At 37.3% G+C, this 25021-nt stretch overlaps 1 protein-coding gene across 10 annotated transcripts in view; it reads right to left on the bottom strand.

Moving 5' to 3' along the window:
• Positions 1-384: 384 nt before the first annotated feature.
• Positions 385-25021, bottom strand: part of TET1 (tet methylcytosine dioxygenase 1) — an 83178-nt gene continuing 58541 nt past the window's right edge. For 3 of the 10 annotated variants that reach the window (XM_075505341.1, XM_075505343.1, XM_075505342.1), the window contains 3 exons: positions 18612-18632; positions 16640-16979; positions 8794-11603 (listed from right to left, as the gene is read on the bottom strand). In XM_075505341.1, the coding sequence (XP_075361456.1) occupies positions 10462-11603; positions 16640-16979; positions 18612-18632 (1503 nt within the window). In that variant the 3' untranslated portion in view covers positions 8794-10461. The other 7 variants (XR_012776190.1, XM_075505345.1, XM_075505347.1 and 4 more) reach the window with 7 other exon arrangements.

The following is a 25021-nucleotide window of genomic DNA, read 5'->3' as shown; positions in this document are numbered from 1 at the left end:
TTATTCAAGTAATTCCTTGCTATTGTCAGAACATCTTTGATGTGGTTCTCAGCTCCCTCAGATCTCCTGCAAGACTAGACTATTTCTAGCTTTAGAATCAGTAATTTTTTAATTCCTTGTCTAAAATGTCAAGTCATGTAATGGTTTTAAATGGGGCATATATGTAGCATTATATGCTGTATTATGAAGCAGGGCATTAACTCTGCTCTAAGTTGTATGCTACAGGCTCTCCTGGCCTAAATTTTTAGTCTTTACGTACTTCAGCATGGCTTTGTTTTGGTTTGTATTGGGAAAACACCTTGCTTTTATTTCTCAAAGCATTTTACAAGAAGAAATGCATGAAAAATGCAGGAAAGAAAAATTAGACGACTAAGTGCAAAATAGAAGTATAAAATTTATTTAAAACCACCCACAAAGTTCTGTGTAATCAGGAATGATACAATTTGTAATAGTCTTTTTAAAAACTCATGACAAGATTTAAAATATATTTTCAATTACAGTATTCATTTAGCCTTATTCAGTTAGGACAATTAAAAAAAAAAAAAAAAGAAAGTTTACGTTCTAAACAGATGAGACACACAAGAAAAATAGAACAGAACAGACAATTTCCACAACAACAATTTTTACATGTATGTTTCAATACTAGTATCAACATTTCAATGCATCTTGCTACATAAACATGAAATCATGTACAACAACTGCTTGCACCAAAAAACATAGCTTAATTAGATCTTTCAAGTAACATGCAGTCACAACTCACAAGTCTTCAAGTACTGCTGGTAAGGGTTCCCTTGTCTGCAAAGAAGATTTTAAGGTTCAGGTTCTCAGCTAGCGTAACTCTTCACAGCTCCACCAGCCTCATGAAGCTATGCTCAGTTATACTAGGAAAGAATCAGGCCCCAAATGTTTTTTGAGAAAAGAAGTAATTTTTATACTTTCTCCTGTAAATACTGTGACATAATGAAGTGCTTTTTCTTTCTGATTTTTTTCTCCCTGTACATAATCTTTTGTTTAAAAACGTTAATTTCATGTTCCAGATCTAAATACAGTAGGTTGGTAACTGGAAATAATCCAAAACCTCAAATTCAAAGTTGAAAAATAAATATCAAATGCATCCCAAAGAAAGAAATAAAAAGAAAGAGAGAATACAAGAAAGAGAGAAGGAAAGAAAGAAAATGCTGACTTTTTTTTTTCTTTTTTTTTGCATACTGTTAATCTTTTAATTTTGCAAAGCAGGAAAGAATTCATTAGCTATAGCATTTCAGTACAGTGTGTCCTTACATATTAATGTTCTTTCTTATGACCGCAAATTCTGAACAGAATTTATGGCCTGGTATGATATTGTCACATTATGAAGAGCTGTCTCTTCCAAACTGAACAAATAATCGTAGAATAATTAATTGTTAAAGACTGAAATGTCTGAATGTTTACATTGGTTAGAACTGGCTTTCTTTTAGTGGTATTGGGATATCACATTTGTTTTTCTTGCCTACAGTTATTTTTTCATTTTGAGGACAAGAGATTCATGAAGTTCAGACACTGCCTTTTGAGTTGCATGGATTAGACTGGCATTCACAAAGTTAGTATGAAATCTGTTCTCATTAGGCTCTGCAGTGACACTGCAGTTTAGAAATTTAAGAATGAAAATACATTTTCTTTCCCTCAAACTTTTTTTGAAAGAGGAGTTTGCATTGCATTGCATTTCATAACTGCAATGTAGTGGGGCACGATGCTTGCTTACATAAAGCGTCCATTGGCAGGAAGGGAAGCTCTGCGTGACTCAAGCACGCCGGGCAGTGCCAACAGTTCCACTGTCAAGTATCACCACAGTTAGGGCAGTCAGAAAACGTTGGCTTTTAGCTTTGTGTCTCAAAACTCACCCCAGTGTGACAACAACACACAATACTGCATGCCCTGTTGGGTCTTAAGTCAGAAAAGAACGGAGTTCAGTAGATTGTCACAACCCCATTTTATATAATCAAGTAAAAGGGATCAAGTTATGATAAAGAGAAACAAGTATTTTAAGAGAAACTACCAAAGCTTAGAAATAGTATTATTGATAATCCGGTGAGATTTCTGGCCAGGCCATTACCTTGAGGTACAAATCTTTTACCGCATTCTCTTTGTAGACAATGTTGGGAAAAGGACAGCCAATATAAGTGAATACTTAAAATCTAATAAAAACCAAGCCAGTTTCTTTTCAACCTGTATTTCTAAACTAAGAACAATCTGGATGTTAGTGACCAGTATGTGCACAATAGGGATACCATGAAATTGATTTCAGATGATTGTACAAATCAGTCATTTGGTAACGGTTTTGATTTATACTACTGACCTTTTATACCATTATCAGTGTAATGGGATACTCCGAAGGATGTAAACTAAATTGACATCCATTTAAGGCCCCTTTATCCTTTTAATGTGATGCAAAGGACAGTAGTATAAATGAGAATCAGGGCCTTCATTCTTATTTTAAGACGACTCTCAAACCCTAGACCCTTTTCCATTACAACATTATAATAAAAATACAGATATACATGTAAAATACTGATCAGATCACAAAACTTTCCACAACAGTATTAAAATGTTCTGTGGCAACAACTGCAATACTGAACATCAAACTAGCAGTTCCCTTGCTCCATTGCAACAGCACATCTTTGGAATACGGTTCATCTGCTGTAACCAGTAACTCTCTGTAGATTAACTGCCAAATCTGTCCTCCTTCTTACATATGTAGTTTTTTTGAGGTCTACACCTGTGTCCTCTGACTTCATGAGGAAAGCTGGTAAGGTGTGCAAAGTGTTGAAAACAGCATTGTTAATCAGTCACACCAAACAGAGCGAGTCACCTTCTCGTTAAGTTATTTAGCACCCCAGTCTTGCATTCACTGCAAGTATGCTGTTGGAAGAGTCTAGCATTTTAATATAAATATGTGTGGAAAAACTACATCTATAATGGTCCAGTAGAAGAAAAGAGAAAAAGATACTGTTGTGGGAAGAACTGAGGACACAAAATCGAGAAGCATCTCATACCTTTTAAAAATGAAGTTATGAGTATGTGGTTAAACACTGCAAACAATGTTGGGATGATGAACTGGGGAACTGGACTGAGAAAAGGATCCTAAAGTCTTTATGTCTCGGAAAGAGGAAAACAGTGATGCTGACACCCCTATACCCTTTAATAAAAGGCAGTAACGACTTAATTATTTTCTGCCCAAGCTCAATCAACTCCACTTGCTGCTACAGAGGAAGAACAAAACCAAAAAATAATCCATTGTTCCACTCTTTTTTTCCAAGCAGTCCTATGTTAGTTAAGGCATTTATCTTATGCAATACTTGGGTTTCTCACAAGGACTATGACTGATCCTCTGTACAGGGATATAACCAGAAGATGTAAAGAAACACTCCTGCTCTTGTAATTGTGCAGGCTCTGCAGCATGTGTCTTAGGTCAAGATTTGAGCAGAGCTGGTAGAGTAACTCAAAAGAAAAGAGGGCATTCCACAGAGATGCTAGCAACAGCAGCAAAAATGTTGTACTCTGAGAAGAGAGGACTTTCCCTTCTCAGGGGGTGAGCAGTTTTCTAGTCTTGCAAAGTCTCTTTTGTTTGGCTACTTGTAGATATAAGAACAGAGTGTAACAATTACATCAAGAAATCTGGAAATTAACTGGAAATTGATTGTTTGATTTAAAAAGTAAGAAAACACTGATTGTGACAGATAATGAATTGTCCCTCTTTCTTGGAATGAAAAAAATACCCAACTGCAATATTCTAGGCTCCCTAAGAGAGAATATGCAGTAAAAAAAACCCCTAGAACTGTCACATATAGAATAAAAGATGACTGAAAGAAATCTGTTTTGGAAGAGTCATAAGGAGAATAAATTCTTACGATATTCCTGAGATGAAGACTGGCTGATTTACATACAAAGCAGCGACAGTGTGTGGGGGGAATTCACGAGCAGGCTGACAGCTATACTGCTAATGCTGAGTACTGAAGCAGATCCGCAGAGGGATAGGAAGATTCTGGAGTAGTTACAAGCATTTAAAGCATTCAGCAGAAGGTTATAACGTGATCTAGCGCTGACTGTGAAAATAGCTAACCGCAGGAGACGATCCATAAAGAGACCATGGAGTGAGAAATTCTGTAGTATTCAATGTCACCTGTACAGAGTAGAAAGCAATACCTACTAATCACCACTAGTCAAATTAAGTGTCCTTCAGGGAGGCAACACAGCATTATGTAGAATTCAGTCTTCATAATTTAGTCAAGTATGTAAATGACAGTATTAAACAAAAAGTTTTGCTCACTCCTGTGAAATAACCAAAAATGTTAATAGGGAAGTAATGAAGTAAATAGAAAATACATTTCCAACCACTCTTTAGAAGTGATCCGTATGTATACTGGTGCCTAATTAGATACTATTAGAAATCCTTGGTCTTTGAGAAAACCTCAAGTATAAAACTCCTTCCTTTATGTAATTACAATATTGCAGCAACATACTGGAGCAGCATGTAGACAACTTGTGAAAACCGTCCAAACTAAACATCAGGTAATTCCAGAAGACAACAAAGCCAGTTTCAGTACTGTTCCACTAAATAGCCACATCCTCAGGACTTTTGACACTGGCCACTCTGTTTAAGATTAAAGAACATAAATGTGTCACAGACTAAATAAAAAAGCTTACGAATTTGAAGTTAGATGTACCAGAAAAAGTGTCAATATAAACAAGTACCCTGGCAACTACAACGTGTACAGAGAAGGCTCAAAAGCTAACTGTACCTTGACAGCTTTACCTGTGACTTATTCGTGCTGTGCATCCCATCAGCTTTCACATTCTCTAACTCAGTTGTGGGCAGGAGCAGCAGACTGGTGGTGACAGCAGTGCTCACTACCTTGTTAATCTACACAGATTAAAGAAAGGGTGACCAGCTCTCTCCCTCCTCTTTGTTTTTTGGGGTTTTTTTGGGTTTTTTTTCCTTAAACTATTTTCTTAAATAGTTATTTTAGATTTCCTTAAATAATGTAGATTATTTAAGGGAATAAATACTATTTCCTTAAACTAGTATACGCAGGCAGAGAACAAAGGAGAGATTCCTGTCTCCAGAGGAGCTGTAGAAAGAGATGAATTTGTACATATATCCACAGCTCTGCGATACGACGACACATCCTTACTGGTTAGAAACAATGCTGTAACACAGACATTGCAGTGCAGTACTGTGGTGTCACAATAACCAATGGCAACTTTCTCTACAGTTTAATTTTACGGAAAGAGATTCCCTCTACACTTCCTCCTGGAAGTCAGATCAACACCTGATGAAATTAAGAAGAAAGCCAGAATTTCCAAATGTGATTGGACTGTTCCTCATCTCTAATTGTGTTATTTAAGATCAGATCATAGCATCACAGGCTGCAGTTGGGCAGACACCTTTCACACAAGAAATAAACCACAATTTTATGGAAGATATGTCACAAAGAGCCTAATCTGAATTTTAGCGACCACAATAGACCTGAAAGAGAGTTGGTTCAACACTGCCTGAATGTAATTGCTGTTACATATAAAAAGAGTGGAAGTGGACATGCAATTTAGTTTTTCATATATTTAAGGGCACAGTTATTTCCTCCTGTTAACCTAGAAATTACAGGATTTCTGTGGAAAAAAAAGAGAAAAATTATATATATCTATATATAAATGGATTACAAAGCTGACGACTGCTTGATAAAAGGAGCTAATTTCAACGTGAGAGAAATTTCATGGGAAGTGCAAGGGCAAGATTGACCTTACGTTTTAAATATGAAAACATGACAAGGCAGTTTTATTAGCATGCTTCCATAACATCTCTCTCTCATTGAACAACCTATCAGATAAGAAGAATCAAAAAAGCTGTCAAGAGCATAAGCCTGAAGGTGGTCTGAAATAGACTTGCTTGCACGCCTGAAACTTGAGGTGAAGGTATTATGTCTCTCTACAGACCCTGAATCACTTCTCATGCTACAAACAATATAAGCTCTGTGTTTAACCAGAAGTACAACATTTACTCCAAATCTCTCTCCATCTGTCCTTGCAAAACCTATTAATTGTGGTAGGGTTGCAAGGGTCTGAGTCGGCACAGACTTTGGTCAACTGTATCCATATCTATCCAGTTAAATATGAAAATTGCATGAAAGCTTGATGAATGAATACATTGCAGTCAATGGGGCTGCAGCAATGTAAACAGGACCCCAATTTAACCCACCAAATTTAGCGTAATACTGCAATGATATTAAAAAGGTCTTTAAAAAACCCCGCACAGTTGTATGTTACAAATAATCTTAAGTACTAAAGAAGTTGTCACGTACCCATGCTTAACATAAAATGTTGCTTAAGATACTACAGGTATTTCCTGTTCTAAGTATAGAGAAGCGCTGTGATAGGTAAGATAAGGACTTTTAACAGCAGTTATTCCTAAGTAAAAGTTAGCTTGGAAAGTCCTTAAAAAAATAAATCTGAATGCAACCGTTACAGCTAGAAAGTCACAAGTATTTGTAAGTTCTTAAAAAGCTTTTTGGATCTTGTGACTAAAATATTTATAGAAATATTTTTTTCTATTTTCTGTAATACAATAGCATGTTACAAATCAGTAAGCGCAGAGAAACTGCAGAGGTAAAATTCACTATTTAATTGGGCACGACTGCAGTAACTCCAACAGGGACTTGGTGAGTCAAACAGAACTGGCTCCTGCAGAGACTACTCCCTCCCTCCAGAGCAAAGGCAGAGTGGTGGTACTGGACCCAGTGGAGAAAGGGATGAGAGACATTTCTTCTGGGAAGTCAGAGGTGTCTCGTGTTGGATCACAACAGTTTTTGCTAGCGCACTGTGAAAAAGGATCAAAAGACAACCACACCCCACCACCAGCCCACACCTCAATCCATTTTCTGGTTTTTCACCCAGAGCATAGTGCCAGCTGTTGGAAACCAAGTAAAATCTGCAGGTCTGACGGAGCCAGATACCTTAATTTTAGATCCAGCTCCTGATCTGGCCATCCTGGAAGGACTTTGTTAAGGGGTGAGAGCAAATTACAAGTGGTTGCATGGGCTGCAAAGGAAAGCAACAGACCCACAGATTTGTAAATTTTAAGAGACAAATACTGTTATAAAATGATAGCCTTACTCAAAACAACATAATTTGTGTACAAGACTGATAAATATTCTGAAATGTTACAATAAATAGCACGCAGTTGTAAAAACAGTAAATAGTTGCATTTTCTATACCGCAGTACAGCAATAGAAAATATTAGCTTTTCAAATCACAACCTGCTATGTGCCACAGCAGGAAATAAAAGTGGCCAGCTAACCTGCCTGTTAGGTACACGTTGAAAAAGTAGTTACATGATAGACAGTTAAGGAAGAGCACCGCAAATGATATTTTATTGTATAGATGATATATTTTTCTCATGTAAGTAATCTTAATAAAGTAGTAACTGTGAGTTTTAGCACCTGTCAGTTAATAGCATTAACTATTATGTTAAGATATACTTTTCTGTGTCAAAATTGCCATTTCAAAAAGGGTAGACCTGGACTTACTGAAAGTCTATTGATGCAGTCGCTTGAGCAGTGACTTGCCAGGGGCTGTGTTTGGAGGTATCCTTTTAGATCCACCTTCCAGTTTCTCACTTCTTTGAGGGAAGCTGCTGGTTTTTCAATGGAACATTTTTATCTTGAAGTTTCCAATCGTACATAAGTTAAACATGGGCATTTATAGGGGAAGATTCAAGTAAAAATGATCCACTTCAATGATCTGAGCATTTTAAAAGGTAAAGAGATGGCTCTGTAACTCACTAATTTTGTGTAGAAAAATTGTTATTCACATGGGAGCGCTGAATGATAAATGATTTTTTCAATTTGCATTATAGAAACTAAAGCTATCAGCACTATCAGTGAAACCAATAAACTAATCTTGTCTGTAAATGATCGATTGTGGTGTTGGACAAGGGTTTTCAGATAGCAAATACATGAATGGAACAGCTAGAGAACGTACAGTACTACTTACTGTATGAACAGCTGGAATTCTCACTAATCTTCGGCTCACCAAAAATATACAAGTTTTAAAATGGAAATCTAAGGCACACAAAATACCATAATGATTTGATGTATACTGTATATTACATAGTCAAGAAGCATAAAACTGCTGGTACAAAACGATGGCATAATATTGTTTTTGTTTTATTATTATTTACAATCCCTTCATATCCTCTATTTGAACTAATATTAAGCTTTGAACTAAAATTTGCAGCATACCCGGTTTTTACAAATTTTACTTAAAATAGGTTAGATACAAAGAATGGGTTCAATTCGGCCATCCTCTGCCATCAACATTTTTGTTAATTTCGACAGGAATCTGTAGAATTGAACCCAAGGTCGTTACATAGTGATTGCTACTTCAGACCTTGCTCCTGCAAACACTACATGTGTATACATTTATACAGGAGAATAGTCGCATTGATCTACAGCCGCATTTAAGTATTTGTAGCACCAAGGTCCTAACTGGCACTATGTGTTAAAAATACAATTTATGTACTTTTCGTACCGAAACTGTAAATATAGCGCTTACAGTTCAACTTTTCAAGGAAAAAGCACCTTGTCTAGGTTTTAAATAAAGCAGATCTAGATAGTTCATATTCCTCTGTTACAGCACCACTACGTTATAATATTATCAAGTATATTATTAGTATATTTTCGCACTGGAAAACTCTGACCTCGTTATACCTACAGGTTACCCAGCCGGGGAGGACTCCGAGGCAGAATTAAGGTACAGCTTTGTCTCTGGGGCCTGATCCTGCAGCTCTCAGTCACGAGAGGAGTCCTGGCTTGAGCGGTCCTCCTGGCTCTGACTGGGCAGGTATGGCTACGCAGAGCTGTTCTCATGGAAGAAGTTGCAGGATGAGGTCGGTCCTTAGCTAACATTGTTGTTTGGTAATTTGTTTAAATAAAAAAAGTTTAAAAAGAAATACATAGGAGAGGAGAATCAGAAAGAAGAGTGGGATGCTACAGTATTTAAAAGCAATGGAGTGTCTGTTTTTCCTCTGGTTTAGCAAATATTCATTTCATGATATGTCACTTTCAACAGAAATGGAGAACATAAATTTCATATGTTTGGAAGGAAGAATACAACCCTTTCTCTACACGAAATGTATAAATCACTTAAAAAATTTACAAAACATTTTTGTAAAAAAAATGAACTTAGAAAGCTGGTGAATGTTACAGATGGGTTATTCTTAATGAAAAATTTGCTGTTAAATATTAGAAATTTCATACTTTTCCAACACTTCCTTTGTGTTTTCCCCAAATTAATTTTTTTTTCCCAGAATAGAATAAGGCAACTCTAGGGGGTATTTTTTTTTATCCCAAAACAATCCTACCCCTGAGGCATTAGGAACATTTGGTTGTCATGTTAACTTATAATGCTCCAAACGAATAAGACTTATGCACTTATTGCTCAAAGAAATCATAACAAATGCTGCCTTTAAAAAACCAAAGAATATTCATAACTCCCAATAGCAACACACGTATTGACAAGATGTCTCCTAATTTCATGTTTGTACACTCTCTTGAAAATAATAAAATGCTTCTGTATTTTATAACTGTTGTTTATATGCAACATAAAATCTTCAATGAAAAAGGGCAAGTCTAAAACCAATCACATATGCTATTAAGCATACATACTGCAGCTGTAACAATATGGAACTCTACACAGCAAGAATAAAATGATTTCTTCTGTAGAGTATGCACAAACCTTAGACAATGTGATCCTTATACTATACTATTTCAAGTTAATTTTAAAAATAGAAAGTGCTTTTAAAATATATATTTACAGCTTAGAAACAACTTCCAGCCATCATTACCAATAACTTCATTTCATACATAATGACAAATCTAGAGAAAAAAATTCATTGGTTTTCTAAAAGATTTATCTGTAATTTGGACTATATAGCAATGGTTGGAAGTTGTTAAAGCAATGGCACCATGAAGTAATAATTCAGCTTATTTATTTTTAACTGTTTGATGTGGTTAAGCACCAAGAGCTGTGTAGAGTATTACTGTATAACTTGATTTAACACCATAAAATGTGAACCTGTTAAAATCCCTATAAATGATTTTTGTAGTAAACAGACTTGATTTAAAGCACCAAAATATAAATTCCTAAAGGTAATAAACTGAATGATTCAATCAAGGTTAATAACCTAAACAAAATCTTTTTTAGAATGTATTAAAACTATACAACTTTTTTTTTTTTGCTTAAAATGTGCTTGAGCACCACCAAATGTTAAAGTCACAGTTTAAGAAGAAATCCCCCCCCTTTTTTTTACCTCAGCCTTAAAATGGTTGAGATGAGCAAATAGTAAACGACACGAGACTTGTTCTTTAACAGCACCTTAAAGAAACACTGTGTAACACTGCACCAAGAGGAGGCATTTGATACTAAACCCTATGCCCAATGGTTGTAAGGCCCTGCAACTCGTGTAAGGGCGTAAGAAGATACTGTTATTACGTTATCCTTAGTTACTGTTAATGCTCTGCGTGATGGAATTTGGTTGAACTCATTGTCTTCATAAAAAATATCTCTGTTTTCACTTGTTTGCTTTGTTTTCCTGCTGCTAGAGTTTAGTTCAGTATTCTCCGTTCCTAATCTTTCTGCTTCTTTTTCTTTTTCTTTCGCCCTCTCAGCCATCTTTGCTTCCCACATGGCTAAACCATGTTTTGGCTCATTTAAATTTTTGTGTTGGTAGAAAACTAAAGATATTCTTGTGGGATGATTGCGGTTGGGTTTTTTAATAGGTGTGGTAGCATGGAGTTCACGTCTTGCACATTCAATTAAGATAGAACCATGAGAAGGTGCCACAGCAACCCCGCCAATGTCATCATCCAAAAAATTGTGCTCGCTGTCCGACCACATTTCCTCAGCTTTTTCTTCAGAATCAGTCGGTTGTCCCAGTGCACTGTTTTGCTTTTCGTCAACACAGTCAAAATCACACATCTGTTCTCGATGGGAGCTGCCCTTTTCCATTGGGCATCCATGGGAACAGTCAGCTTCGTTTCCGACTGCATCCTTTGCCGGAGAGCTTAGCGGTACTGACAAATCACAAGAGCTGATCATCTGTGAAGAAGGAGAATTGTCTAACTGAAGCTGACAATTCTGTTTGTCTGGCTGATGTTCAAGTATAGTGGGCAGGGGGTCTTTATGGGCTGGGGGGCCTGGAGCAGTGACCTCTGGAAGAATCGGTGGCACACCATTCATCTTATCATTCAGCAAAATTCCAGTATAATCTTTGACCGACACATCAAAGTTCTTACAATTAACATAAGGTGTCACGTGAGGTTGCTTACTACTGCATTCAAAATACCCGTAGGGAACTGAAAAATCTTGTTGAATATTAGTCACTGCTGTTATGCCAGGCTTATGTGCTAAAGATGAATAAGGATGTAAACTATCCACCTTAAAAGGGGAGGAAGCCGTATACTGTTTTAATAAAGAGCAATTTTTAGTAGTGTTTGAAGTATGTTTCATGGCATAGAGGTGATCAGAAGTCTCCGTTTTTATTCCAGGTTTTAAAGCATCTGTTTTGTTCCCTAAAAAAAATGCACACCAAAGTGTAAGTACTTTTCCTCACATAGTTAATAAAATATACCTTTTATAATATTTTCATACGTGCTTTCTAATATGGAAGATATACATGATGACTACAGATTTTTCAAAACGGTTATTTTTAGCTTTTTAGGAATATCTCCATGACCGTAAGTACATACACAATAACCTTGCTGAATTAACGCCTTAACCTTTTCCAGTCAGACTGTTGGTATATAAAATAGAAAGGTGTTTCACAGAGGGATGAATAAAATGAACAGATAAAATGAAATAACTACTCAGTCCCGATTCACACTGCCCCATTCTACACAAGTCCTTCCCAGCAGCTGACTGCTGGCCTCCAGCACTGCCCAGGCTAGCAGGAAGCACTATGTAAAAGTTTTTGCATAATTGATGAAATTTAGTCTGTCTGAAATTAAGCCTGTGAAACAATCAAAATTCTTGGCTGCCTTAACCCCCTATTATGACAGAAGGAAAAAGTGTGTTTATAGATCTCATCTGTTGCAGAAGAAGTTACTGAATTACAATGATGCGTGCATTAGCAAGTAACTGCTCAGAAATTTTCTTAAAAAAAAAAAAAAAAAGTATCTGGCAACATACTCCAGGTAAATCCATCCTTACAAAGCTGCATCATGTTATTTGGCCGCCTTCCATCTAATTGCCACACATTAATTATTTCAGATCTTTGTGGAGACATACTTATTTAGTTTATGTCAGCTTCCTAATCAATTTCTACTCATGGCACCCTGCAGTTGTGCTTGTTGGTGGAACACTCTCCTCAAATGACTCATTCTTGTCATGGATAAGTTCAATCCAGAGTCCACTGGAGTAATGGGAAAGAAGTCCATCGACTTTGACGGGCTTTGCATCATGCCCTGAAATTGCTTTACATGTGTTTTGCTGGCAAACTGGCACCCCACAGAGAGCTCTCACATATTCTCATAAAAGACCATCTCTGTCCGTGTTTCTTCTTTGTTCCATAAATACACAGAATGTTTAATTGCTTTACCGAGTATAGAAGAACTATTCTTTCTTCTATTCTGTCTTCTAATAATTTATAAATAGTGATGCATTGAAAAACATTCTTTCACTAGGAATGCAAAAAAGGCAAAGTGGGATAAATTATGGGCACAATAGTTAGTATGCAAATACTGAAGTTGTGGAGGGATGTAAGGAAACTGCATCAACTCTTTAAAAACCTCTTCTATGAAATCAAACTCAAAGCATTTAATTTAAGACACCCCCCCTCCCCCCCCCCGATCAAGGCCTTCCTCCAAAAGATGCGAAACACAGCATTTGAGAATTGCACTTTCCATCATCTCTGAAGAGAGACCTGCATTCTCTGAAAATAAGTTTTAACAACCCACAGCGCTCTCAAAATGGCCGTGGCTCCAGCAAATACCCCATCTCTTGCCAGAAGCTCCTTCCTCTGCGGGGTAAAGTAGCAGAGACTAAGTTAATTCAAATATACAGGTAGAGGGAAATCACTTGTGGTTCAGATAAGGCGGCATTGCTCCCCAGGAACACCTCCTGTTCAGAGTCTGGTGCGCCTCCACTGGGAACTCTTGGCTGAAGTACTGCTCTGCTGTGGCCAGCTGAGAAACTGTCTCTAAGCTGGTGGTTCATCTCCTGTTCTATCCAATATGGGCCAAAAAGAATTGCTAGTATTTTTGGAGACAAAAATAACCTTTCCGTGTGTAAAGTTTATTTGTCCAGAATAATGTGCTTAAATGACAGGGCTACATAAGGAAGGATGTAAAGCCTCTAGCTTTAATACGCATTTCATAATAATTTAGGATTTCAAAGGCTCTCAAGCATTAGCGCAAATGTAAAAATTAAGTTGTGCTGCTTGCTGTCGCCAAAACGTGCATGACAAGTGCACCCTATTTAATACACAGACTTCCTACAAAGGACTTGGCACAGTGGAGATTCAAACCAAGTCTTCACGTATGCACGCTCTACCAAGCCGACTTAATCTGTCTTCATCACTCAGAAGGTCCTCCTCACCACCATCTTTGCTGCCAGGTAAGACAGTAAAGAGGACAAGAGTCCTCTCATCCCTTTTTAATTTCCAGTTCTCCATGTGGTGAAGACACGCAGGTTAGAGGAGTCTCTCAAGCTTTCCAGGCTTTCCAGCTGGGGGACACTGCAATGGCTCTGAAATGACGGTCAGGTCTCTTTCAAAAGAACGTACTACATCTACACCAAGGGCAATACGGCATAGCTGGCCTTGTGACTCCTTCATGATCCTCCCAGGCTACTCCAAAGAGCGATAGCCTCACACAGCCGAGAACATGACTGATGGTATATACCACGGTTATCTCATCTAATTGCATGCTCTCCGTATTCTTATTTAAAAAGCCAAACTAAACTCTTGTCCTCATTAGTATAATCAAGTACTATGCATTACATACACCATTTACCAATACCTTTTGCTTTACAGTTGAAGTGTAGCTAAGTAGTCTTTTGTTCTTACATTATGAGAAAATTTAATAGTAATATCTGACTTGCTTAACATACCTTTAGCAGTACTTTATTCACTGCTTACATAAAACTATAGTCAGTATTTTTTTTCTTCCCCTAGTAAGTTTTTCTATCTTTTTTTTACTATTTTCCAATCCTTTGTCTTTTGTTTTATGTTTAAATGGTGTGACCAGAATTGAATGCCACTGTTAATATGAAGGGATCCTGATTTAAATAATCAATTGTTTCCTCTAGTTTACATCACGAGTGACTACTGGATAGCCTAGTTTCAACTCCCCTGTCTCACAGGCCCTTTGATTTTGTTTTCATATTAAGCCTAGCAGTCTCAGCTAGACTAAAATTTTCCATTCCTCAGGACTAAAACGATACCTGCCACTGCCAGAACAGAAAGAACCAATCAATGACTGATTCCCTATAACAGCCAAAAAACTGTATGTACAAGTACAAGACTGTAGGATTCTAAATCCATAATTTACAGATCTTTGCATTTTACTGTGGATTAGGGGCAGGGCAGCAGTGGTGTGCTGAGCTCTTTACCCAGCCATCGTCCTGTATGACTAAACACATAAATGATATGCATAAATGCTTCAAGTTATTTATCTCACACAGAGCACACCACCTCGCCCTTTGCAAACCTGAACGTCCTCTGCCACTGCTGCCCAGTTAGTGAAGCCTCTTTGAAACTGTTCACATGGCCAACTGCAGCAATATGTGCCATCGGCAGATTTGGGGATCACAGTGTTGACATCTATTTTGAGGGACTCCACTCCCAAAACTTCCATGACAAAAACTGAACTTTTATGATAGAAACTAAATATTTCTAGTCACATTCTTATTTTTCCATCTCTGAACAACTTTCTCACTCATAAAAGTATTTGTTCCTCACTCTGTGACTTATTTTTATCAGCAGCCCTTTTAAATTACTTTACCAAAATACTTCAAGTCCAAACGAATTCTGTAAGTTGGCTTGTTTACACAGGTTTTTTTTTTTTTTTTTTTTCTTCATGTTCAAGAATAAAGTTCTGTGTTCCCAAAGCATATGGCAAAACTCTGGATATTGTACCATTTGTTAAAGGCATGGTTTTCGGATATCAAAGCCGTGCCTGTTTGTAACTACAATGTTATGTACAGGTAGGGGGTTCATAACTCTATTTCAGTATTTCAAAACAACGTTCCAGTGAGATCACACAATTTCAGAATTCCTTCCCAAACCAGAGCCCTCTAATGCTTCCAGGACTTCCAGTCCACCCCAAGCAAGATGGAAGTTATTAATCATTGCTTTGGAGTTATTGTTGGACATCGTCCTCAGCCTGAGGGAGTCCTTTTATATTTGTTTCAAAGCCTGGACTGTGTCTCCCAAACTTGCATGTAGATTAACTGAATGTCTGTCTAATTTCCTAGGGGTGCCAATAATACTGCTTTTCTTGTTGTTATTCCATCTTGTTATATGCAACGTTTGCTGGTTGCCCTTTACGGGACTCCTTTACTGAGACAAAGGAGGGTGCTGAGTGCAAATTACGAAGATGTGTCAAATGGATTTTTTTTTTTTTTTTATTTTCTTCCCCCCAAAATGCAGACGTTCTTCTAAGTACATTTAACTATTATTCCTCCCCTTAAATCTACTACATATACCTGGATGTCTCTCATAAAATAAAATTCAAAGTTATAGCAAATAAAAGGCAGATAGGCTATGCTTTAATTCCTTGTATTTATTTTTTACCCTCTAATCACAGAATCTAAGTCCACGGCTACCTCTACCTCTTCCTTCTTTTCTACTTCTCATTACTGCAAAGTCCCGTAGAATAATTCTATCCTCTGACGTACTGGTCCAAAATCTGACCCCAGGTACAACAGCGTATATCAAAAGCGCCTCCACACAGCCCAGTCAAGTCACGATTCTATGTTGCACAAACACGTATTGTAGCAGCAGACTCTGGCCACAGTAATCTTCTTGCAGGAGAACAAACATGGCATACCTTTTACCTGGCTGCTGGCAGATTCCACCTCTCTGGCCCTTGCTAATAATATTTCAAGGAACAATTTGAGCAGCACTATCTTACTAAATAAAACCTGGGGTTCTTTTGCAAACCTCTTGGCTTTGCAGCAGTATCCATGCCATTGAGAGGAAATTATAATCAACTCGGATTCTGAGAAAGCCACTGTCTTTCATAGGAAGTGGATAACAGTTCTTGTACTTTCAAATGACAGAAATTCATGTCGGTTATTTAGATAAACATTCCTACAACAGTATTTCAAGATGATCCTACTGCCATTATTTATTAGACTAAGGGAACTTGGAAATATTTCACTGGTGCTAACACACCACCACAAACTTATTTTTGTGCAATCACCTGTTTTTTTTTCCTGCGCCAAGAGACATTATTGACTACAAGGACTTGCTCATTAGCCCCCTAAAATGCAGACTATACAAGTATTTTATAAAACTGAGTATTAAGGAGCTATTCCTTCCCCTCCAACAGGTAAGAGGCAACACAGTATCAGAAGAGACTGGCAGAATTTAATAAGCGCCACTCACCTAAACAATGCAAAGTGTTGCCAAGATTATCTGGGGCTTCTGTTTTCAGCTTTACTGGTGTTGAGTATTTTTTATCTATTAATGGCTGCTTTTCAGTTGGGGTCCTCCTTGTGTCTGGTTTCTTTTTCTTTGTAGCTCTGAGAGGCTCTGCTAACATTCGTACTTCTCTGGGGAAAGCTGTAAGCACCTGTATGGCTCCGGCTTTTATCTTAGCTTCCAGTCCCTCTTCGGTGCCAAATTCATCTGTTTGTGAAATTTTGTAAAGAGGTAACACATGGAGCTGTTCATCACTTGGAATCACTCCCACTCTCCGGTTATCTTCCTTTGTTAATGTACAGACCTGGCAAGAACAGAAACATTTACAAATACAACCACATACATAAAATACAAAAGTTATTTAAATATTTAAGCAGTCATCCTAGACTTCATTTTTTTCCTCATATTTGATGGCCTCAATGCTATGGGTCTTTCAAATGGAAACATCTGACAAATACTTTGTTTGATTTATGATGATGCAGAAAAATTATTGGTACTTGAAGAATAAGACCAAGGCACATGTCCTGGACAAGAAAAATGAAACTTTGGCTCAGTTCACACTACCCACAAATATATGCCAACCTTAGTAAATAATCTGAGCTATAAATACACTGTAAATTCCTAAACATCCCGATTTTTTTGTTTTTCATACATATTTGATGTTCAGATTCATTTTTAAGGACTAAAAAAATATGAAAAAAAATATTATTTTTGTATTGAATAAGAAGTTTCTATGACATGAACTGGTTTTGTTTTTTGTTTTGGCTGGCAAATGAAAAAAAAAAACCAAACCTCCAAATGGTTACTAATACTGCTCTATATTTTTAGCAAATCTCAGCTCTAACTCCCTCCCTCTCTCTTTATACACACTGCCTTAAATTAACACCCTTCCCCAACTCTGCCTGCCTGCTGTAGTGAAGCCACAAGACCCAGCAAATGTTTGGTTTCTCTTAGGCCACTGACCTACTTTCTCTTATTAAATTATCTGTTGCGAGATACTGGAGCCGAGAGGAGAATGCTGGTTAGATCCAGTTTGATAAGGGCACATCAGAAATGTAGGTAAATATTCAAACTTGTTGCAACAGTTTTCTTACTATAATTTTTCCGAATCACTGTTGAACCTCTGCAGTACTTGTCATTTTCAGCACTTCTAGCATTCCGGCCATTGTTAATATTAACCCTTCACCTTAAAAGAAGCGCTAAAACCAGCAGTATGCCTGCTGGTTTCATTCTGTGCTTTCCAAGGGATGGCGACAGTTTTACACGTATGAGCAAGTGTGCGAATAGTCACGCCATTTATAGTTCTATTGATTACATTCATACGAGACTACTGTTTTTCACAACAATACACTACATTACTAGAAAGCCATGCATTAATATCATGGCTTAGTTAAGCTGCTATTTCACAGGGAGTTACTAACTACACACATACAGGAATTTGAGCGCCATCCAAGGATGAGATGATACTCCCTAAATGGAAACGTTATCATTCCATCATTGTGTAGGCTGCATGTGATGCCTATCATAAACAGTTAATCCAATTTCCCAGAATCTCGTCACCATGCCTAACATTCCAGGGGAGAAGAATAAAATTATTATTTAGGGGGGAAAAAACCAAACATTTTTTATTTTATAGCACAGCTTTCACATAAAGGCATCACACAATTATTTCCAGAATAATAAAATTACAGAATCACAAACTAAAAATCCTAAATCAATAAGGTGGTGGTTAGGGCTTTATAAATAGCTATATGCAAAGCTTGACAGTTGCAGAGCAGCAAAAGGAGAAAATTTGAGGGGCACAGACAAAGGAGAAGAGCTTTTCAGGTGGCATTTTGAAAGGATCAAGAGAAGGGCTCTTAAGAAGGCAAAGTGAAGGGGCAATTAGAAGCTGATGAGTAGCGTTTACTGATGTGCTTGCTCCATGCGTACTTACCTCTACTGGGCAGCCTTGGGACTACGAGGAAGATTTAGAAAAAACAACAAGTTGTTCCATGAGCAGCAAATGACGCCTGGTTCCCTACGGACTTTTCCGTCCCCACGCTCCCACGCGCCCAACCCCAGCACCGTTATCCCTGATCCCTTTCGTGCCCTGCTACCACCTCTGCTGGGCACCAGCCAGCAGAAGCAGGGCCTGGCTGAAGCTTGGTGCCTCCCGGCTACCGGGCCAGCAGGTGCACGTGGATTAACCTGGGGCCATCCACGACTGTGACCCTGCCACCTCCTCAACAGAGGAGCTAACCTGGATGTGTCTCCCCCACTCAGCAGTGAAATTTCACAACTTGGAACAAGAGGTTAAAAACCTCCAAAGACAATCAAGTTTCTGCAAAGTTCAGTGAAATCTGGTTGAAATTTGCCAGCAGATTCCAAGTTAGTCAGGAAGGGTGAAAGAGGGTAGGACATAGAGAGAGCACAATTACATATGACTCGTGTTCTTAGAAAGCCCAGCACATCCTCCCCTTCTAAATTAAAACCAAAAGCAGTAATAGAATAAGCATGGAGGGCCCTAGCTCCCACTCGTTCTCATCAGAAACTGCATGATTCTCACTTGCCTTTTAAAATATTCTGTCCAGCCTGTGTCTGGACCCGTGCACTAGTCTGAAAAATGTCCAAATCTTGAAGATTCTATCCAGTCTTGCTTATTTTGAAAACTGAGACCCTCATTCAATTTACAGTTCGAAATTTTCATGCATTTCACCAGACGCTTTCATGGAAAACTGATCTTGTACATTTAGTAGATTTATTCTTTTCCATAAAAAGATTTATGCTTAAAAATGTATTAATCATCTTTCATCTGACATATAATTAGGCAAAGGTAGATTAGCTCTACCTTTTCACAATGCTTGGCCCAGGGGAGAGCATACAAGCAAAAATCAAAAGCTCATATTGGTTGAAGGAAAACCTATTTAAAAAAAAAAATGAGTATTTGTCACTATCACAAAGCCAACACCTTCTTTAGAACAAGAAAGCTAAAGAACTGTTTTGAGGAACTGAAGAAGATGAGGGCTGCAGTATATTGGCAGAACTATGTGGAAAGTATAGTCAACTCCAACGCACACAACATATTAAATACTGAGTTAGAATACATAAAATAAAGAAATTCATGTATATTAAAAATTATGTTAAAAACCCAAAGACCAGTACAGCTACAGCCTAAATACCATGACAAAAAATTTAATATATGTAAAATTTCAAGGTCAGTGTCCCCCATAATACATTTTAATATAAAAGGAAGGACACAATGGCAAATGGATAACTACAAAGTTAATGCTGTGGGGAAACCAGCTATAAATTAAGGCCCTAGAGATAAGCTAGCAATTCACAGCTGAAGTAGAGTAATCCACCAAATGAGAAACATCCGTTTCAAAAGCCAGTGTAATATTCAAATCTGTGCAAAATATTCCATTAAGAAACTTAAAGAGAAGCTATTGCTGAGAAGTTAAAAGCAACATTTTCCATTGGTACTGATACTGTGCTGCAAACTGACCAAACCTAAACCCAAACATGAGAAAATCATGGACTCTGTTAAAGCCCATCTACACAGTGAAGCTGCATATCCTCCTACTCGAAATACTTTTTCCAGAACATGCAGCTAAATCATCCAGGATGCTCAAAAGCCAAAGAAAATGTTAGCCTAGTGGTTTGTTGAGGTTTCCAGTGTGCTTGGTGATCAAAACCATTACCTATTCCGGGTTTAGTGATGTCATGGTAAATCTTGCATACAACTTGCATACAACCTTGCATAAAAGTTTTTTTTTTTTTTTAAAAACTTAAAATGCACCCAAGAACTCAATGTAATTCCCTCCACAGATCTCCAAAGAAACATCTGTAGCCACACAGCTCCCAATGCATTATTGTGGGACTCTTTGATCTGCCTGTGTCCTCTTGAACTTCACATGTAGAAATGATGTAGCCTTTTCCACTATGTTGTAAGAACAGATGTTTTAAATTCAAGTTTCAGCAAAGCAGTCAAACAGCCCTTCTGAACTTGAAAGATGAATCATGTTTCCTATACTCATCTTCCCTTCGCAGATGGAAAGCAGTGGGTGCCATTGGGGACTCTGAGGTGCTGTTGCATCATCATTGCTTACCATCACAAATACAAACAACGTTGCTTTTCCTTTACAGCTGAGACAAACTGTGTCGTTTCATTGCCCTGTTATACCCTGAGTAAGCATGTGTAAGTCTGAGAGGCAGAGAAGGGAGCCCCAACTGTATTTTCCTTTTGACCACTACATACACACATAGGAAGCGTCATCAGACAGCATTTCTGTACCGTATGCTGTAACGTGGGTATGGTGCACAAACCACTGTCTGGGAGCTCGCAGGTTAGTAGAGTGAACTGCCAATGTTTCTCCATTTTCACAATATAAAGAACAGTAACAAAAATCCTTCCTTTCCAGCCCCGTGGGGTATATCTTTTCTATTTGTTATAATCTGAACCACCAATTTAAGCATCAGTACTTCTGTAGCTCATAAAGCAAGCTGTGGACATGGTCCAGAATGTAGTCTAACCATTCACAGAGACATTCTGTCATTTATTGCAAAGGCCTGGACCTTTATATGCAATGACTTGATGAGCTTTAACTACAGAAATACAGGAAGTTATTGGAAGAGCAGGGGCTTATTTTTTTTTAAATAAATCAGAAACAGTTTGTTGATGGATTGCTGATTGACACTACTTAGTTCTGCTGCCAAGAATAAATTTTATACTGTAGCTGCCCTTGGAGCATAGATTTGTCTTCTTCCCCTTCTTCCACAGTGCCTGCTACAGACTGTGTGGCACCAATGATTACACATAATTGCAGCTGGTCTCTCTCCTTCCTCAACCCCAGCAAAAAGGGCAACATGCCCCATAGGATGAGAAACACCCGTATACAGGCTACAGAACTAGCGAAGACTTCATTAAACCGTTTTGTCCTAGTCACTGTAAAACCCCAGATGTCAGTGATTTAAATGGATTCACACAGGTATGAAGAATGTGATCCCTTGCAGCTAATCCAATACAGAAACAAAAATACTTACGTTTCACAGACTCCATTAATAACTATAAAGCTTTTATTTGTGTGTTGCTCATTTACAGTCTAGCTTTGCATCCACAAGGAACACTGCACCCTAACACTGCAGTTGTAACATACAGCAGTGGCCCTTAGGAGAACGGTAAAAGATGACAAAAGAGTCTGAGTAAAAATGGATGGTATATTTATTGACTTAAAGGTTCTTAAAAAACTCAATTCATAGGCAGAAATTACTTTTGCTTTTTTCAGATAAACATGTTAGTTTACACCTCTGTAGAATTGCCAAGTGTTTTCATTCTACTACAGAGCAAACAGGGAATATTCATTTTTATTTTTAGCTTTTCTGCCAAAAAGCAGCTCTGCTAAATTCAGGGCGTGATTTTGCTAGCCAGGAAAGATGCTCAGCAAATCAAATCTCCCATGGTAATCCTCAATTTTTTTAAGTTAAGATGTACTATACTATCTTCTATCTACAGAAGACATTTCCAAGACTTTTTTCCCCCCACTGCTAACAAAAATGACAGCCTCATTTATTTTCAGTCTCATATACAAATAATGCAGCTGATCATCACAACATGTATACCCAGACAAATACAAGAATGCTTTTCTGAAATTCTGGCAGAGACAGAGGCAAGGAAACTGTTATCGGCAGCTCATTAGATAATATATATTCTTTTAAGTACACAGTAAACTCCAAGCTTATCATTAAACTCATTGAAGTCCTTTGCTGAACTCATGTCTGTGTCTGGTTTAAATAATTTAAATAGATTCTGGTTTTCCTTTACTTTCAGTGCACTGTGCAGCATTCCTTTCATATTTGTGGTAAAAGTGATTCACCAACAACTGAAGGGAGAAAATGAAAAGGTGTCACTTACGCTGTAAGTAGTGGTGATAGAGCTGACAGCATTTGCAAATACCATCTTATAAGGTATTTATTTTAACCTTTTTAGTCTAGAGGAACTTTAGGTTTTATAAATGAAGATTTTGTGTCAGAATAAGAAGGAAGGGAAGAAATCTTACCAACACTAACGAGGTGCAAGATGACAAGTACACTTTGTACAGACTTCAAACTGTAAGGTGTGAGTACCATTTAAAAAAAATCAAATAAACAAAACACAAGAGAAAAATAGTAAATAAAGTTATAGATGTTTGAGGTTTGTAAGGCAGTGCAAATCATTCTTATTCTGTTCATTACCACATTATCAGAAAACAATAATCTATATGAAAGTTGTCACCTCAGTTAGATGTATTACTTGCACATAGTACATTTTACAGACAAAATATGTCATAGTGAAAATGCAAATGACTCCTCCACCATTATTACCAGTGATCTGTAAGAAATCATAGTGTATTTTAAACTAAGTAGGTAGCCAAAGCAGCTTCTGGAACTGGATGGGAATAAAGGAGGTGACCAGACGGATGCTGAATCACACGTAGTAATTTATTTTTGTGTTCTTACCACTAGTTTTCCTATTTTATTAACAGATTTGGTTGTAAGCTAAAATTAACAACCCTAATTTTGATCATCATCAAACTGATCTAGATTGAAGAAAGCCCAGCATGTCCTATCACCCTGTTTGGAAAACAATGAAATTCTTTGCTTTAGGCTTCCACTATGTACCACTGTAACTATACACCTAGATAGACTAATAGGCAGCAAACTCTATGTGTCCTATGAATCACACCCACATCTTCTCACTGTGAAGGCTGTATACAGATCATTAGGTAACTCTTAACTCTAATTCACCTTCCCAATGCCCCAATTCAAGTATATAAATTGAGTGTTAATACTTGCAACTGTTTCCTATTTATATGTAGCCCTTTTTTGCAAGTATATTAAAATAAAGAGATATCAAATCTAAATAACGAGAATATCAGGTATGCGATAGTTATTTGTATGAGTGAGCTATCTGATTATACCTTCCAAGGTATAGTTTTCAGCAGTTATAATGATTTGATAATGTTCTGCAAGACTTACAAAATCTGACAGAATTTGATAGAAACACAATGTTAAGTTCTGGCCTACATAACGATATACCTTACACAGATCCTAATTTTCCCTGCTGCTTAGATTTGGAATTACTTGCAAACACACCACGTACAATCCATAGAAAGAAAATATCAACACTAGCAAGCATAATCTGAAGCTGAAATAACATCAGATGATTACAGATAAATACACGTTCGTAGACCTATTCCCCAGTAAATTCCTCAAAAAAAAGGGGCTAATTGTCCCTCCAGCTACTTCTGGCCACAAGTTACGGCTTTTCTGGGATCCAGTATGGCAGAATGAGTAGCAGACTCTGTTTCCATTTCATTTTGTCTTTAAGTTAAGAGGCAATGTAGCACTTAACAAAATATTATTATTTTTGGAATGCCTAAATTAAATTTCATTTAAAAGTATACCATGCAGTTTGTCATGAAAAGGAAGTCTCATTTCCAAATTTGGGATCTTTAAGAGGTTTGAATTCCTATGCTTCAGAAGCTTTGAAGTGACTGTACTTACACATGAGCTTACTCATAGCATCTTACTAATCTTTTGCAAAGTACGCTTCTAGCATTTTCTTATAAAATATCTGCATATAAGTGGCATTCAGTGCTAGGAAAAATATTAATCTATTCAGGAATGCCATTCCTGGTGAATTCCAAGACCTGCTTCCATAATTTAAAGCAACAGACATTTGCCCAACATACAAGCACATAGAATACAATTAATATTAAGCAATTGTTCCAGTAATTTCATTGCTGTTACATACAAATGCTACATGTTAAGTATATGTGTAAATGCAACGTTTTATTCAATCACAGCAACATAATAATTCAATTTTCATTTCCAAATTTTAAAAAAGACTGTTTCTAAGCAGGCAGAGATTTTAGATTAATTTCTTTTTTCCAGATATGCATAATTTCATAGAGAAATTATTCTTGAATGTTAATTCCACTAACGTACAAGTAGTCATCCTAGCTATTTAGGGCATTACAATGCTCTAACTACTAAAAAAACCCAGACTGTCAGTTTTATTTTATCTTTTCTCTTTTGAGATTGTCTTTCTTCACAACTATGGTCTCAATTTCTAAAAGATCACTTAACTGAGTAATTCCTAACTGATTTTCTCATTAGCAATCCAGCAAGGTATTTGGTACAAGAACTGCATCTAAAAAACCACATCTGTGGGTTTTCCTTTCATACTGAGACTTAAAGATCATAATAATCACCTGACTCCACCACCTACCCCATGATATCATACTCTCTACTTTCTGACTAGTAACTATACTAACATGAAGCTTGGCAAGTGCACAGTGCAATAAAAAGCGAATTTGATGGGAA

The sequence above is a fragment of the Mycteria americana genome, chromosome 6, assembly GCF_035582795.1.
Source record: "Mycteria americana isolate JAX WOST 10 ecotype Jacksonville Zoo and Gardens chromosome 6, USCA_MyAme_1.0, whole genome shotgun sequence".
NCBI lineage: Eukaryota > Metazoa > Chordata > Aves > Ciconiiformes > Ciconiidae > Mycteria > Mycteria americana.
This window is presented reverse-complemented; position numbering and strand designations above follow the sequence as displayed.